Source organism: Bacillus rossius, chromosome 13, assembly GCF_032445375.1.
Source record: "Bacillus rossius redtenbacheri isolate Brsri chromosome 13, Brsri_v3, whole genome shotgun sequence".
Classification (NCBI taxonomy): Eukaryota; Metazoa; Arthropoda; class Insecta; order Phasmatodea; family Bacillidae; genus Bacillus; species Bacillus rossius.
In genome coordinates this window covers 21,350,037-21,365,578 of record NC_086340.1, presented here as the reverse complement: position 1 = coordinate 21,365,578, position 15,542 = coordinate 21,350,037, and the positions used below count along the sequence as shown (strand labels likewise).

The 15,542-nt window shown below is 37.1% G+C and overlaps 2 protein-coding genes across 4 annotated transcripts in view; one reads left to right on the top strand and one right to left on the bottom strand.

Moving 5' to 3' along the window:
- LOC134538352 (protein neuralized) overlaps positions 1 to 1,971 on the top strand; it is a 77,798-nt gene extending 75,827 nt beyond the window's left edge. Inside the window, 1 exon segment of the mRNA XM_063379598.1 lies at positions 550 to 1,971. Coding sequence (XP_063235668.1) covers positions 550 to 810 — 261 coding nt within the window. The 3' untranslated portion in view covers positions 811 to 1,971.
- Positions 1,972 to 3,912: 1,941 nt separating this feature from the next.
- LOC134538345 (major facilitator superfamily domain-containing protein 6) overlaps positions 3,913 to 15,542 on the bottom strand; it is a 52,620-nt gene continuing 40,990 nt past the window's right edge. For 2 of the 3 annotated variants that reach the window (XM_063379586.1, XM_063379587.1), the window contains 5 exons: positions 12,772 to 12,908; positions 10,838 to 10,953; positions 9,877 to 10,122; positions 6,481 to 6,633; positions 3,913 to 4,585 (listed from right to left, as the gene is read on the bottom strand). In XM_063379586.1, the coding sequence (XP_063235656.1) occupies positions 4,485 to 4,585; positions 6,481 to 6,633; positions 9,877 to 10,122; positions 10,838 to 10,953; positions 12,772 to 12,908 (753 nt within the window). In that variant the 3' untranslated portion in view covers positions 3,913 to 4,484. The other variant, XM_063379588.1, reaches the window with a different exon arrangement.

Sequence of the window (15,542 nt, the reverse complement as noted above, 5' to 3'; positions counted from 1 at the left end):
TAGTATGACTTATTTAGATGATTTTAACAGATGTCAATTTCATCCTTTTAACTGTAATTTTGAACCCTTGAAAAGGCAAAAAGCTTAAAACTCTTGTAAGCCAGGTTATTTGCAAGTGCGTGCAGTGGCGTAGCCAGGAGATTTGTGTTAAGAAGCATGCCCCCCCCCCACGGAAAAATTTGGATTTTAAGGTGTAAAATAGTGCTATTTTTAGCAGTTTTCGGTACTTAAATTTAAATATTGTAACGGTAAATTTTTTTATTAATTGTAATAATAAAATTTGTTTGAGTGACAAATAAGAAATTAATTAAAGATTTGGTGTTAAGGGGTGGGGGGGGAGGGGGGGGAGGGGGGGGGGTTGAACCCCTAAAACCCCTAAAACCCCTAAAACCCCCACCCCCTGGCTATGCCCCTGAGTATGTGTGTGAGAGAGTGTGTGTGTGTGAGTGTGAGTGTGAGAGTGTGTGTGTGAGTGCGTGTGAGAGAGAGAGAGTGTGTACTCGGGTGAGCACGGAAGGAAGCTGAGCGACGCGTGGCTCGTGTGCACAGCCGATCTCCACGACATCCTACTCGACGCTGGACTCGACGGCGACGATGCAGCAGTGGGTGGACGCCGCGGCGTGTGCCGGCGCGGGCGGCGCCGACTGCACCATCTGCTACGAGCGGCCCATAGACAGCGTGCTGTACATGTGCGGCCACATGTGCATGTGCTACGACTGCGCGGTGCAGCAGTGGCGCGGCAAGGGCGGGGGCCACTGCCCGCTGTGCCGCGCCGTCATCCGCGACGTCATCCGCACCTACAAGTCCTGATGGCGAGCGCCCGAGTCCGGCCCGGTGGCGGTCTCCTAGGACGTCGGCAGCGTCTGAGGCCCAGACTGGCGCCAGGCGCGTTCGTGGACCGCTCCGTCGAGACCAGCGTGTTGGCGACCTGCTGAAAACCTAGTGTGTGTTACAATTGCGACTGGGGCCGAGTGTTTCCGCGATCTGTCTTGAGGACCGGGGGTGCTGCACTTGCGACTGATTCCCACGTAGAAGAAAATAACTCTCATCCCCAAGTAGTCTTAGCCGGATGTGCTTTTTCTACTTTTGCCAAGAAGATTTGTACCGTTTAATGCAAGTGGAAGGTTAGTCGAAGCAGAAATTTTTTTTGGGCGAGCCAACATTCCATGTCTGTAGTTAGTGTTGTCTAGTCAATTTGTTTCCTCGTGCTGGGAAACATTTCTCGTGGTGTGTGTGTATATATGACTTTAGCCGGATTTGGTTTTTTTTCTACTAATGCAAAAATGTGTAGTGAATGGTTTGATGCTGTTCAGCTTAAGTTTTTACAAAAATATAATTTCTTGTGTGTAAAATGTTTGTTTTTTGAAAGAAAGCTTCATTTCTTCAGTAACTTTTTAAAAACTTGTATGTTTTGGGATATTTTCTTCGGAAATCTTAAAATTAGTCAGAGTTGCTGATTGTATGTTTTTTTGTGCAAGTTTAAGGGTTTTGTAGACGATTTGATTATGGTAACAGTTGACTATTTTATTGAATTTTAGTTGCTTTAAAAGTTTTCAAATGCACTATATTAGCTAAAATTATCAAGATTTTTGTTTGTAGCAGCACACAAAATTCATGCAACAATATGTGTAATGTTTTTGAATGTCTCGCAAGTATATTTTAAATAATCGGGATGCTTGCATGATTCCGGTCTCTGCTCTGCGCAAACTATAATGCAAATGTAAGATACGTACTGTGTAAAGCACGAAACAGTGATGTTATTAGTTTCTTCTATACTCTGTCACTTGTAAGTCTGTCAGTTGAGTGCAATTCTGTATATATGTTTTATTTATTATTTGTACAGCTTTCTTCTGTTTAATGGCTATTTGTGAGTAAAGAAAAGGTTGCATATGTTTTTTCTTGGTGTTTTAAATTGTCTTTGGTACACAATTTGTAAATTTTGAAATTAAATATTAATATAATAATGAAAAAGATTTTTTTTAATGCATTAAAATTCTGTACCACATTCATTCTAGATGTGTATTTAACTGTAACATGAATGTTTACTAACAGAACTTGCCATGTTTGCTGTAAACTGAGAACTTATGCACATTACGTTACACATTGATAGGAGTGAAGGAATTAATTGGGAATGGTGTATGTTTTGTCATCTGTTCGGTAACTCAGTGTAGGGAACATAGTAATGGCTGGGAAATATCCTGGTGTTTCACTATTTCTGCAGATAAGTAAACAAATGAATAATGACAATAAATCTTATTGCCATTGGGAGCACCAGCAATGAAAGATGACAAACCAACTAGAGTGGCACACACCCCACCAATGTGTGGATTTCGGTAAATGGAGAACCCCCAGAAACCCATCAGCTAATTGCAAAGCCAGTCTTGTTTCATTTTGCGAATTCAATTTTGATCCCTGAAACCTCCCTTTTCTTGCTAATATGTTCTCTACTGCCAACTTTAAGAAAATTATAAAGTATAAAAGATGATGTACAATATATACCCCAAAATAAATTACATCCAATGTAGCCTTGATGTGAATATGTATCCACTAAACAGTGACAGTGGTGTAATGGAATGACTCTCAATCTCGCATGGTTAGATAATAAGTTATGATTGTAGTGATTGAGATGTCATCGTGGGGAGTTTGCATAATTCATTAGGTGTGTTATGGCTGTCTGACTTTGGTGCCACTACGTGGAGGGCCATAGGGACTTGGCTTACGACTAACAAAAAAAAAACTACCACAAATGATAGCACAAAAATATTGATCATTCTCTTCTGTTTTGGAAAACTATTGTTTGTTTCGTATTTTCATTTTGCTGTGTTTTTTGTCTCGTTTCAACTGTTGTGCTGAATTTTTTGGGTTCGGTATTTTTGTGATATCATTTGTGGTTTTTTTTTCATTTTTGTTAGTCCATTTTTCTTTGTTGACCATATTCCTGTTGTGGAGTATTGTGTGGTTTATATCCTGACAACAGCAATGTTTTGCTTAATTTGTGTTTTTGTCATTTGTTTTTTTTTTTTTAGTTTTCTTCTACAGACATACATGAGCATAGCAACGGCGTATGTCCAAAAGCCTACATCAAGTCATGCACTCCCATTGCACAAATCTTTCAAAGATAATATTTTTATGCTAATAAGTTGTCAGCGAAACATTTTAGCTATTGTTTAGGAATTTTACTATAAATTATAATGGATTTTACAGTATACCTACGTTAAAATTTAAAAATAAAAATAAATTTGTCTTTCAACCCTTGATATTTCTACCCATTGCAGTAATGGTCACAAAGATTTAATTTAGACAACATTTAAAGTTAAACAAAAATAAGAATGGTAATGTTATGTAGTTTTAGAAATTGTCAGACAAAAGTTTTAGATAACATCCCCCCCATTTCTGCCTCTTTGGTCGATTTTGCTCATTAACGAACGAAATCAACCAAGATTTTCTACTATCATTTATTTATGAGAGTGAAAAATTACTGCAATTATCATGCCCATAAATATGTGAATGTACGTAAACTTTTGAATTGACTATGGTTTTGGGGTCTATGGATCATGAAACAAAAAACTATATAAAAATTTTCTGGAAGTCACACCATGGTAACAGTTGCAATATGTAGTATTTCTTTGAAATCTACCTAAAAAAAGATTCATAGTCTTTTTATTAAGATAAATAAAAGTAGCTCGTACCTGTGGCATTGTAATTGCTTCCCTTATGATCTTCTGAAAATGACAGAAAATCTGCTGAAAGCCACCAGTCATTTTGACCATTATTTAAAAATATTAATATTTCATATAATTTCTTGCAGATAGCTCCATGTATAAAAAATTTTGATATCCTTCTGTCATGAAAACAAAAAAAGACTTTAAATATTTAAATTTAAAAAAATGAACACATACACACATAACAAAATAGCTTATAAAAATATATTTAATCTTTATAGTCAGAGATTTAAAAAGAACAAGTTGAGAAAATATTTTTGGTATGTGTATGCAATTTATCCAATTCTAAGATGCATCTTTTAAGTTTTAAAATAATCTATGACATAAGTAGAGAAGATATCTTATTTAGCAAGTTGGGAATTCAGGATGTGGCACGGTGGTGGATACTTAACTGTCACATTAAGATAAAAAGCTGGTACAACTTACTTTTCTTACTTAAGTAAACTCTACTACTGAAGCAACTACATAAAAAGGTCAACCAGTAGATCTAGGAAACACTTGGGATATTAGCCTACACCTAAGAAAAATTAATGCACCATAGTTAACGTTCTGAAATAATATACAAATAAATGTTACTTAAGTTGAAGTTAATCATACATTTCTAGGTTAGAACTTTCCTTTAGAGAAACTTAAGGACCAAAAAAAGAATGAATCTTAGAATTGATTGTGTCTTAAGTAAATTGCATTGGTTTGCCAGCTATAAAATTGCTTCAGTCTTGGTTTCCCACGTCCCATTACGTCCATGTAGTTTCACACGGGGTGTCACGTTTCACTCTTTTCGTTTTCGGCCATACTTCTTGCTGCAGTGACCGTCATTGCTGTAGCTGCCTCGGGGGACTTGTATCCTTGCTCGCTCGTGACACCTGTAACATGTTTTTTTTATATTGTAAAGTAGTAGTAATATTATCTGTTCTGCTTTTATAATCATGTACGTAAGGAAAGGCACTTCTTCAATGATCACAAACGATTCTGCATTCACATAATCACCTCGTTGACGACAAATAAAGCCCAACATAAAACACAAAATAAACATGAAAGACTGGCTGTATCTGTAAATGGAGAATGACATAAATTAAATCAAATCTTGTACGTCTAATATTGTAGTCCCACGTACGAGTACAGAGGAACCACATAGTTCTGAAAAACTTACCATGGCAGATGAACTTTATCGTATTATGAAGTAATATTAACAGCGCAGTGCAAAAAAGAAAGTACAAACTTCCTTTTGGCTAACAAGATTGTTCTTACAACTACTATTATGTGATTCCCCTTTCAGAGAGCCACTCCAGACCCAGCGAACATCTTCGTCTCTCTCACAAAGGATGCAATAAATATGATTTGTCACATCTGCGCCTCTGCATCATGCATCTTTCTTTGTTTATTTCACAGAAACTACTGTATTCCTCTCACCTGGTTATGTCGCTGTTGCAAGAAGTTCATACATAAGATGTGAACCAATTTCAGGAAATATTTAAAGAATATTTTTACAACATTTTTATATTAAATGATAAAATTTAATACAATAAGCAAAACTAAACACAATACAAAATAATTCTACCAATCAGGTTTACATGATTTCGAAAACATGATTTTTATTGAATTATGATTGCTAAACTAAAAATAAAAGAGTTTTAAGATAAATGCTACTTACAAATGGTTAATAAAAACCTGAATACTACGTGATTTCATGCTTTCAGTACATGGTAGGACTGAACACTAAATATTAAAAGTAAAATAATTTAGAATACTAGCCCCTTAAAAACCTGTACCGTATCTTAACTTAAAACCAACATTGGTTTAACTTATCACATTAACATGGCACCTTAGTAACTACAGCCATGGCTGACAACACTTCTGTTTGAGGTTATCATCGAACAGCTGTGAGTGGTTTACTGCCGTAAATTTACATGTAGATCTTTTGGAAGTGAAACTTCTTTGGGTGTGATGAGATTAAAATTTCAATACCAAATTTTAAGACAATGTTTTTGTGAAACATTGTTGTGAAAAGTTTTTGATGTGAAAAGGACAGAGAATAGGTACTTGGCCAAATAGATTTAGAGAGAGCACTATGCTATGTACATTTCTGGGCTCATTTTCATCTTCCACATGCGCTTGTTTCAGAAATAGGAATAGGTATCCCATACAGTCAGCTGAGAGTCTTCAAATAATTAACTTAAAAACAAAGTACTAAAACACTTAAATAAAAACCCAAAGGTGAAAGGTTTAGTTTTTTTTCTTATAACAAATCACTGCTTAAATTTATATGTGTAAATGTTGGAGTTCTAAAAGTCCAATATTCCTCGGGATTTTAGTGTGATGATGTATTTTGTTTTCAAATTATACCATAAAGAAACCTTCCTGATAAAAAAAAGATATGATTAAACCGGACCGCCGCCTTCACAAAATCCTGGCTACAGCCTAGCCAGCAGGAAGGGTAGGATTGAATTAGCATGGTATACCCAGAATGAGGAAATGGATATGCCAATTCATCGAAACTGGAGGTGTTTGGGGAAGGGCTACAGCAAGAGGCTAAGGCAATAATTCAGTGTAGTACCGTTCCCACCCAGTCAGCTGACTTGTGATTGGCTCAAAGAAAAACCCCATCCTAGGAGCACTGCTAAGTGTGTGTGTCTGGAACTTCTCGAAAATGCATTGAGCTGGTGATCCAGCTCCATTGGCTGTCCAGGTTAATGCTGGAGCACTGTGTCTGCACGTCAACTGATCTTACAGTATGAACAGCCTGACGACCAGCCCCCACCTGCTTTGACCATGGTGTGCTTGAGCATGCACTCGTACAGCACGCCGTGGGCCACGCTGCACAGCAGCGACAGGGCGGCGGCGATGGCAAAGGCTGCTCTCCCGCCCAGCCAGCGGTACAGCAGCCCTCCCATCATGCTCCCCACCGCGTAGCCTGCAACACAGCGCGCACACTCCGTTCAGCTTACAATACCTCACGTAGTCACTCCGTTCAGCTTACAACACCTCACGTAGTCACTCTGTGCAGCTTACAACACCTCACGTAGTCACTCTGTTCAGCTTACAACACCACCTGTCAGGCTCCCCACCACGTAGACTGCAACATAGCGCAGTAACTCCGTTCAGCTTACAGTACCTCATGTAGTCACTCCGTTCAGCTTACAACACCTTCCGTCAGGCTCCCCACCACGTAGACTGCAACATAGCGCAGTCACTCCGTTTAGCTTACAACACCTCACGTCAGACTCCTTACCGCGTAGCCTGCAACACAGCGCAGTCACTCCGTTCAGCTTACAGCACCTCATGTAGTCACTCCGTTCAGCTTACAACACCTCCCGTCAGGCTCCCCACCACGTAGACTGCAACATAGCGCAGTCACTCCGTTTAGCTTACAACACCTCACGTCAGACTCCTTACCGCGTAGCCTGCAACACAGCGCAGTCACTCCGTTCAGCTTACAGCACCTCATGTAGTCACTCCGTTCAGCTTACAACACCTCCCGTCAGGCTCCCCACCACGTAGACTGCAACATAGCGCAGTCACTCCGTTTAGCTTACAACACCTCATGTGGTCACCCCGTTCAGCTTACAACACCTCCCATCAGCCTCCCCACCACGTAGCCTGCAACACAGCGCAGTCACTCCGTTCAGCTTACACAGCTTCTGTAGCAATGTATGTCATAGCGAAATTTTGAAGAACAGACCAAGAAAGATGAATAAACACACAGAAAAGAACCTAAAAACAGCCCATGCCAAAAGTTATACACATAGTGATCTAGTCAGAAACAATATCACAGCACATATTGTAAAGTGTTTGCACTCCCGGACTAAGGGTTTTCTTTATGTGTTTTTTTTTTTTTACTTGGAAGGTGTTTTTATTTGTGTTGGGAAATTTGGCGGAGTAAGATGTGGTGCTAGAGAATTTAGATTGAGAAGGTTGGTGTGGCCAGATGTGTTTTTTTTTTTTTTTTTTTAAAGAGAGATAACAATGGTGGTGGAGAGTGATGAAGAAGCTTATGTTTGTGTTCCGTTGTGAATAAAAAATAAAAAAGGTCTTTGGAATTTAAAACCTGAGCATTTTGTTATTTGTGAGTGGTATCGTAAGGTGTTACTAAGGGCAACGAAATAACAAAAAGGAGAAAAAGGAAAACGGCATCAAGGAGCTGGTACTATAGCGATGCTAGGAACCGCAAATGTTTCTTTGTTTGCATTTGCGGTCGGGCTGAAACAAAGAACACCACCAACCCAAGGCTCGACTTAAACGATCCCGAAGCATTACAATATGAACACAGTGGGCTTAGAATGACGAGATAGATGCAACAAAAACAGTAAATACAGACAAACCACAACTTCGGTCAACACAGTGACCGACACAGGAAGCCTACGATGATACTCAACAGATCATCTAGACAACACGACAATGCAATGGTGCACAGGCGAACCCAGCTATGTGTATCGCTGTATTGTCAGATTGTTTGTCTACTTGGTTCAAACATTTTGTTACAAAATCCATACTAAAATTAAAACATTCATAGAATTTTGGAAACTAAACCTTAAATTTAATTTATTTTAGTAAGATAACTTTATAATTCTGTTTTATTTGAATACTGACTAGTATTTCATTGATGCATAGTGAATTAACTTACATTCCGGAGTTATGCAGTGTATCTGCTAACATTTCAGTCTTATTTTGGTTTTATTACAGTTCACCATAAAATATTTTCTGTATTGATAATATAATTTTTTGCCACAAAATTTCTCTACTTCATGGCCCAGCATGCCCATTTTCTCTCTACATTCTCATCTTTAAAGCTCAAATTCACACGCCTTTTTTTTTTTAATTTATTTTTTATTTATTTATTTATTTATTTATTTAAACTATTTATAAAATTTAACTCGATAATTTCCTGGCATTAATTTTTCTGCCACAAATATTTTCAACAGGTATTCACTTAGTTTAATATCATGGGTGTAAAAAGGTGCGCAAGTCTTTGTAATTATAATTATCATAATTTGCATGACTCCTTTTACCCACGTGGTAGAACGACTAATGCAAGAGAGGTATCGAGTTAAAATTTAAGAAATAGCTCTTGTAATGACAAAAAAATAAATAATCAAAATTGCTGTAAAAGCATTGAATTTTTTGTTAAGAAGCAAATTTCATCATCAGTAATATGCTACTTGTTATCTGCTACTAGTAAAAAGTCAGGTAAATATAAATATATAAATATATAAAATTTTAGTCTTATTAAGTGCACATGATCACTCACTCGGAAGGTTCATTTTCTGAGTATAGTTCCCAATCAAAATGACCTGAGGTTTTTGGATGGTATCAAATACCTCCCAGTTAAACGGAGAGTCCAATAGTTTGAAAACTAACAGCCCCTTAACTCTTTAACTGCGCTGTTTTAATCATCTCGAACGCATGAAATATCGCTCACTCGTTGACACGAAACTTTTGTAGAACAGGGTGTTTTCCTAAGCCGCGGATGCACGTCTGCGGTCAGAAATTAAGTTTTCATTCGTGTGCTGCCATTCGTGAAAATCAGTACCACGAAGTTGTGTGCATTCTTTCCCCCCCCCCCCCCCCCCCCACCCGGAAACGCGCGTATTTACATACTGTGCGTTATTCCTCTGTTTTGTTACTACCGCCAGCAACTGCCGACTTCTCAGCGCTCACTTGCCTAACTTCCCAGGTAAAAAAAAAATTGCATTTTCTTTTTTCTGCAACAAAGAAGTTAAAAGGCTGTAATAATACATTTATGATGTTTTGGAAAGTCATTATTAGAGACCTGCGAAATTTGCGGATTCATTTCGTGATATGCTACAATTCAAATACGTAATTATACCTTAGCTCTGCTTCTGCAATTGGTTCACCGTTAATCTGGAGTAACGAGGGCCGATCAGAGACCCTCGCTCAAAGAAAGAAGTGTCCAATCACAGACGCCCGGTCTCGAGACGACTCACAAGTCAGCAGCCGATGAACAGGTTTACATTTGCCCGAGTGTGTGTGAAGTGTAGTAAGAGTCTATCCCGGAAGTCACTGAATCCGCGAATTTTGCAGGTCTCTAGTCATTATCGAAACTACCGAGTAGATTTTTCAGTACTATCCACAGTTGAATGATTGGCACGGGAAGAGGAGTAGTCTCAGTTGGGGAGGCGGGAGGCCGGGAGCTCACCGAAGCCGTCGTCCATGCCCGCGACGAGGCCCTGCACCGTGGCGGAGGCCCCCGGCGGGGCGACGGCGCTGGCGTACGCCACGATGGTGGTGTAGCACATGGCGTAGGTGGGGCCCTGCAGGAACAGCTCCACGGGCAGCAGCCACCACGGCCCGGGGATCACCGCCACCAGCCCCAGGCGCACCGCGTAGAACAAGAAGCACAGCGTCAGCGAGTAGCCGTACCCGATCCTCTTCAGGATCTTGCCTGCACACAACAGGGAACCAAGGGATTAGGGCGTGCATCGCGAAATCCAGGTCACTGGAGACAGTTAGTTAATGGCCTAAAAGTAATCAAAAAAAATTTTTTTTTTAATAATATTCATTATAATTAGATACAGGAAGTGGAAATAATTTGGAAAAAAATATAAATGATAAGAAAGTGACATATTTGGAGCATAGAAGTTTAACTAAAAAATTTGTATATATGTACATGCTTTTAATATTCAACAAATAATATGTTATTATGACTGAAAATTACTATAAATACTCTTATTTTTACGTATAGAATTAGCTTGGTCAACAGAACAAAATTCTTAAAACTAAAATTTTGTTGGTAGTATTAAGAAAATGAATTGCCAAATTTTTTTTTGTTTCCGTCATGTTACCCCACTCTATCATAGACCCACATATATATTTATATATTTTTTAATGTAATGTATTCAGCATCAATTTTTCTTGAGTCCTGAGATACGTAAAAAAAAATATTTAATTATCTTTAAATTATATTAGAAAAATATAAGAATTTCATGAATAATTTGTCATTTTATTCACATACCATATAAAATAATATTTTTTTATTATTTATCAATATGCTATTTTTGCATAGTCAATTAAAGCTCAGAATAAATTTCTTACGTAATTATTCCCCTAGTATTTTTTGACTTGATCAACTTAAAGGGTACGCATGGACACAGACAAACCTGACAACGTAAAGAAGATTACTTCGCCCACTAGTGTCTCTGCAGCTATCACAAGTCCTTCCAGTAGCTTAACGTTCGCCATGCTGTTTGTTTCCATGGCAAGATCCTCCAAAAACCTACGCAAATGAATAGGGATGATTATTTACAAATGCAGCATGCATACAGCATACATTCTGAGGTGTATGTCATCTCCAACAGCATTTGTGCCTTATTAATTGGCCTTCCTTCATTTCCACCAAGATTTAATCGCATGCCACCTCTCACCTATGAGTAAGGACAAGACTTCATTGTTTTATTTTTAAAACAGGAGATTTCTGTGTTATATGTTTTTATTTTTATAAATTCATTTTATGAATAATAATAGTGCGTTTTCCAAAAAACAACATAATCAAGTATTTCTTAATACTAATTTCACCAAAATACTACCAATTTGTAATATGTATGTTTGGGCAGAACTGTTCAGAATAAAAATAAATCTGCAAGTGATTTTGTGTCTGGAAAAGGTACCATAGAGCTGACATCAGAAAAGTAAAAAATGAGTGACTGATAATAGACGCAAGCTCAAACAAAGTAAAAATTATTTTTCCAATCTATTTAGATAAATTTTGTACAAAATTCATGCTGACAAAGTTAAGTTCATTGAATTTAATACATATATTAAAATTAAAATTTTTGTGTTTAATTGTGATTAATTTCATGTTGTTAGTTGAATTTTGATGCATTAACTTTTATTTTGGTGTTTAATTATTTCCATTTTATCCCAAATCAAAATATAATCTATGAGTAGTTACCACTCTATAACACAATCCTCGCACATAAAGAATCCACAGCACCTGAAATGACACAACTTCTTAAACACCGATTTTTCCCAGAGATCTTGGGACTTTTTTTTATATATAATATGGCATGACAGGCATAAAGAATAATATCACCTCAAGCTTTTATACCTTGTTGTCTGCTATGCTTTTACAGGCTCCAGTCTGTGACCAACGAGACGAGATAATCTATTACTTCACGAGCGTGACCACAAGTGTTATAATAATTGCACCAGTCCACGAATGTCGAAATGATGTATTCTGTGGCCCGTCTAGCCTTAAACTGTAATGCAGAAGCTGCACAGGCAAAAGATTTGAAAAATCCAATCTGGTAGGGACTTGTGTTTCCCGTGCTTAGCACGCAGATGGAAGCAACTGAATGGAGCAATTTAATTTCTTGTATGATTTGGACAAGAATTTTTAAACACACATTTCTTACTGGGATCGAATTCGGGGTCCACCCACGCACAGCGTGCAGTAGGTGGGAGGGAAAATAGCAGTGATTCTTTTTAATATATCCATAAGACTGGAGTAAGCATTCGTAAACAGCAAGCACACCGTTACTTCAATTTTTTCTATCATATACTATCGACAGCACGGAAATGGTTGTCCATGTCATACGTCTGGAAATGGGCGTAACTACTGTGGTGGGGAAGGAGGAGGCCTGCCCTTCCCCCTGGAATAAAAAAAAACCTCACCGAGGGAGCCTGTTTGTGCCTGCAAAATCGTAACTGTGAAACAGGAATAATAAACATAATTCAGCAAGCTTACCCCTGAAAATCCTACAGATTTTTACCCCTGCTTCTGGATAAAAATGATTTACTGAAAGTCACCCTTTCAAAAAATTTAGTTATTTCATAAATTACTATAAAAATAAAAAAAATAAAAAAATAAAACCTCATAAGACCATGCAGAATCAAAACAAAAAAATATATACATAAAATGTATTAAATAAAAATATGACTATAGTTATAATTGACAAAAATTTTTTTTTTAAATTTTCATTGATTACTAATGTTAGGTAACTATGTCAATAAAATAAAAACAACTCATCATCTTAATGGATTGAGTGTGCGGTCAACGACAGTTTTTTAAGAGTTCAACCGTAAGAAGCCTCACCAGAAAAGGTAGTAAATGATGAAACTGTCGTTGATCCCTGCCAGGGTTGCAAACGCAATAAAGACGATGATGTGTTTGTGCTTCAACAGTTTCCCAACATCCTTCAAAATGCTCTGAGACTGAGGCATTGGAGGAAGCTGCGACACCAACAACAAATCAGAAATAAAGTCCCGTGCCGGCAGGCCAGGAAGTTCTGAAATAAGACATATTCGTGCTGCGACACAACCTGGAATGGTTACAAACTGAACACTCAGTGAACTTCGTTCGTGGCAACCGAATAGGACACTATACAGAATGTCAAAAACGTGAACAGATAAGGTAGAAATGTCAACGAACATAGGGCTTCAAATGCTTCTGTTTATCGTTGGCTTGTACAACGAGTAGAGACAAGATTTTATGGTTTTATTTTCATGACAATTTTGTTTTTTAACAGGATATTTAGGTGTAATTGGTTTTATTTTTTATAAAATATAATTATTAAAAAAATATATTACTGAACAAATATGACACTTAAATATTCCAGATACTAACATCTTCAAAACAGTGTCACTTTGAGACATGATGCACTTTTTCAATATAATGATTTGTAATGAGCATGTCCAACTATTTGGAAACAAATAAAAAATTTGTTTAAGAAGTAAACTTTACCCATTTATTTTGCATAACTGTTGTACAAACTTCATGCTAAATAAATCACTTTCATTAAATTTAATATTTAAAAGATTACGTATTTGTCATTAGAGTTAAGTTTTGATTAAAAATGCTGATAAGTTTCATGTTTTATTTGCATTTTGATTCTTTGTGGTGAATTAATTTGAATCTCGTTGTTCTATGGTGTATTGACATTTTTTTCCAATGTTATTTTGGTTTTAAAGCAATTCACCATATAATCTTGTCTCTAACAATGAGATGCTGAAGCCCTGTTATGTGGAATACCAAATAAGCAATGTACACAACTAACCATTCTAAGGTATGTCATGAACGGCGCACACCATCACTGATATTGTATTCTACATAAGAATGATGCAATGTAGGTATCTCATTCATTGTACGCGCTAACGACTCTAGTGGGAAAAAAAAGAAGCATTTCTGGACCTATGTTCTCAAACATTTATGCTTCTTCCAAATGACATGCACATATTCCCACAGTTTAGGGGTGTATTTTAGATAACAACTTGTATATTTATTATGCATATCAATACTTATGGATTTAGAATAAAAAAAATCATAGTAATTAAGATATAAAATGTAATGAAAAATAAAGTGTTATGTAATAGAAAAGTAAAAAAAAAAAATTATATCGCACACAAACAATACAAAGATAGCAAAGAGATTTTAACACCAACCAAACATGCATTCATAAATAAAAAAAATTACTTGATGTCTGCAAGATACTACACCACAGCTGGCAAAACTTAATGATGACACAAAAGAACTTTTAGAGGAAAGAAAAAGTAATAGATAGCAGCCAAACTGCTCTAAAAATGACGGAGGTGTTAGTAAAGCACACCGCCACCAAGGTTTTACACCGTTAGTTGGAATGTAACAATGTTCAATAAATAAATAATAATATGCTGACATATGAGCCTCATTTCAAGAAAAAGAAGACAAAAACTTTTGGAAGCTATGTGATTTTCTGGTTTTGGGGGCTAGTAAAAGATGATGACACTGGGTTGCTGATATAACTTAAAAAACACATAACTTAAACACACACAAGATAGAATTTTTTAAGTTATGCCTGTTATAAGTAATGTGTTTCTTAGTTATGATGTTTCTAAGCTGGGTTTCAGCATTATCAGTTTCTAAGTTATGACAGTTCTAAAAGGGGATTGTTAAGTTTCTAAGTTATGAGGATTTTCGAGAATTCTTAGTTATGACTGTACTAAGTTTTGTGTTTCTAAGTAATATGAAGTAACCGATGACGCTGTAAACAAGGACTGAAAGGACTGAACAAAAGAAATAGCACACTACACATGGCAAATAATGCACACGAAGAAGCAGCACATTCGATGCATGGGCAAGAAGTTGAACACACAGCAAAGTAAAAACCCCAATTTTTGGAAATGTTCTTCACGCCAATGCAGAGAAATGTTGTACAACAGGAAAACCATACCATATTTTTTAAGGTACTACAATTAATATCTATTAAAAAAACATACACTTTTGCGGACTGAGGAATGGTACTTTCTAGACTTTTCTCATATCAAAAACACAAAATTTCTATGCTTTGACGAAGCTAAAATAGCTTATTTTAGACTGCTGTAGAACATTTCTAAAATATTCTAATCAGATAAAAAAAATTTGAAAAAAAAACTACGGTACGAACTTGTAATGACTTTCCGTTCAGATACTTCACTTTCGAGATGTTAGAGCCACGACTCAAAGTCCCATAGTTGCAGACTATATGCAAAATCATTTAACTTTAGATCCATACATTGTGTGTAGAGGCAACGGGAAATTATAAATTAACGCCTATATGTCATCCTTATTGCTTTCCTACTTCTGTGCCCAATTATAATAACTCCAATACTCCATGTAGGCGTACAGCACACGCATATTAAGTAGAGATGGCCGCTGCATTTACATGTCGATGAACTATGTTGAGTGGACACACTGAAGTGTTCCCAGTGCATCAACTTACATCCTATGTACAGTTACAACCCTTCACTGTGCCATGCCCGTGATTCGCGACGAACCAGACGGCTCACAGCAGAGTGAATATCTCGGCGCCAGACATGTGTCGCGTCTCGCGCACTGTATCGTGTCACAAA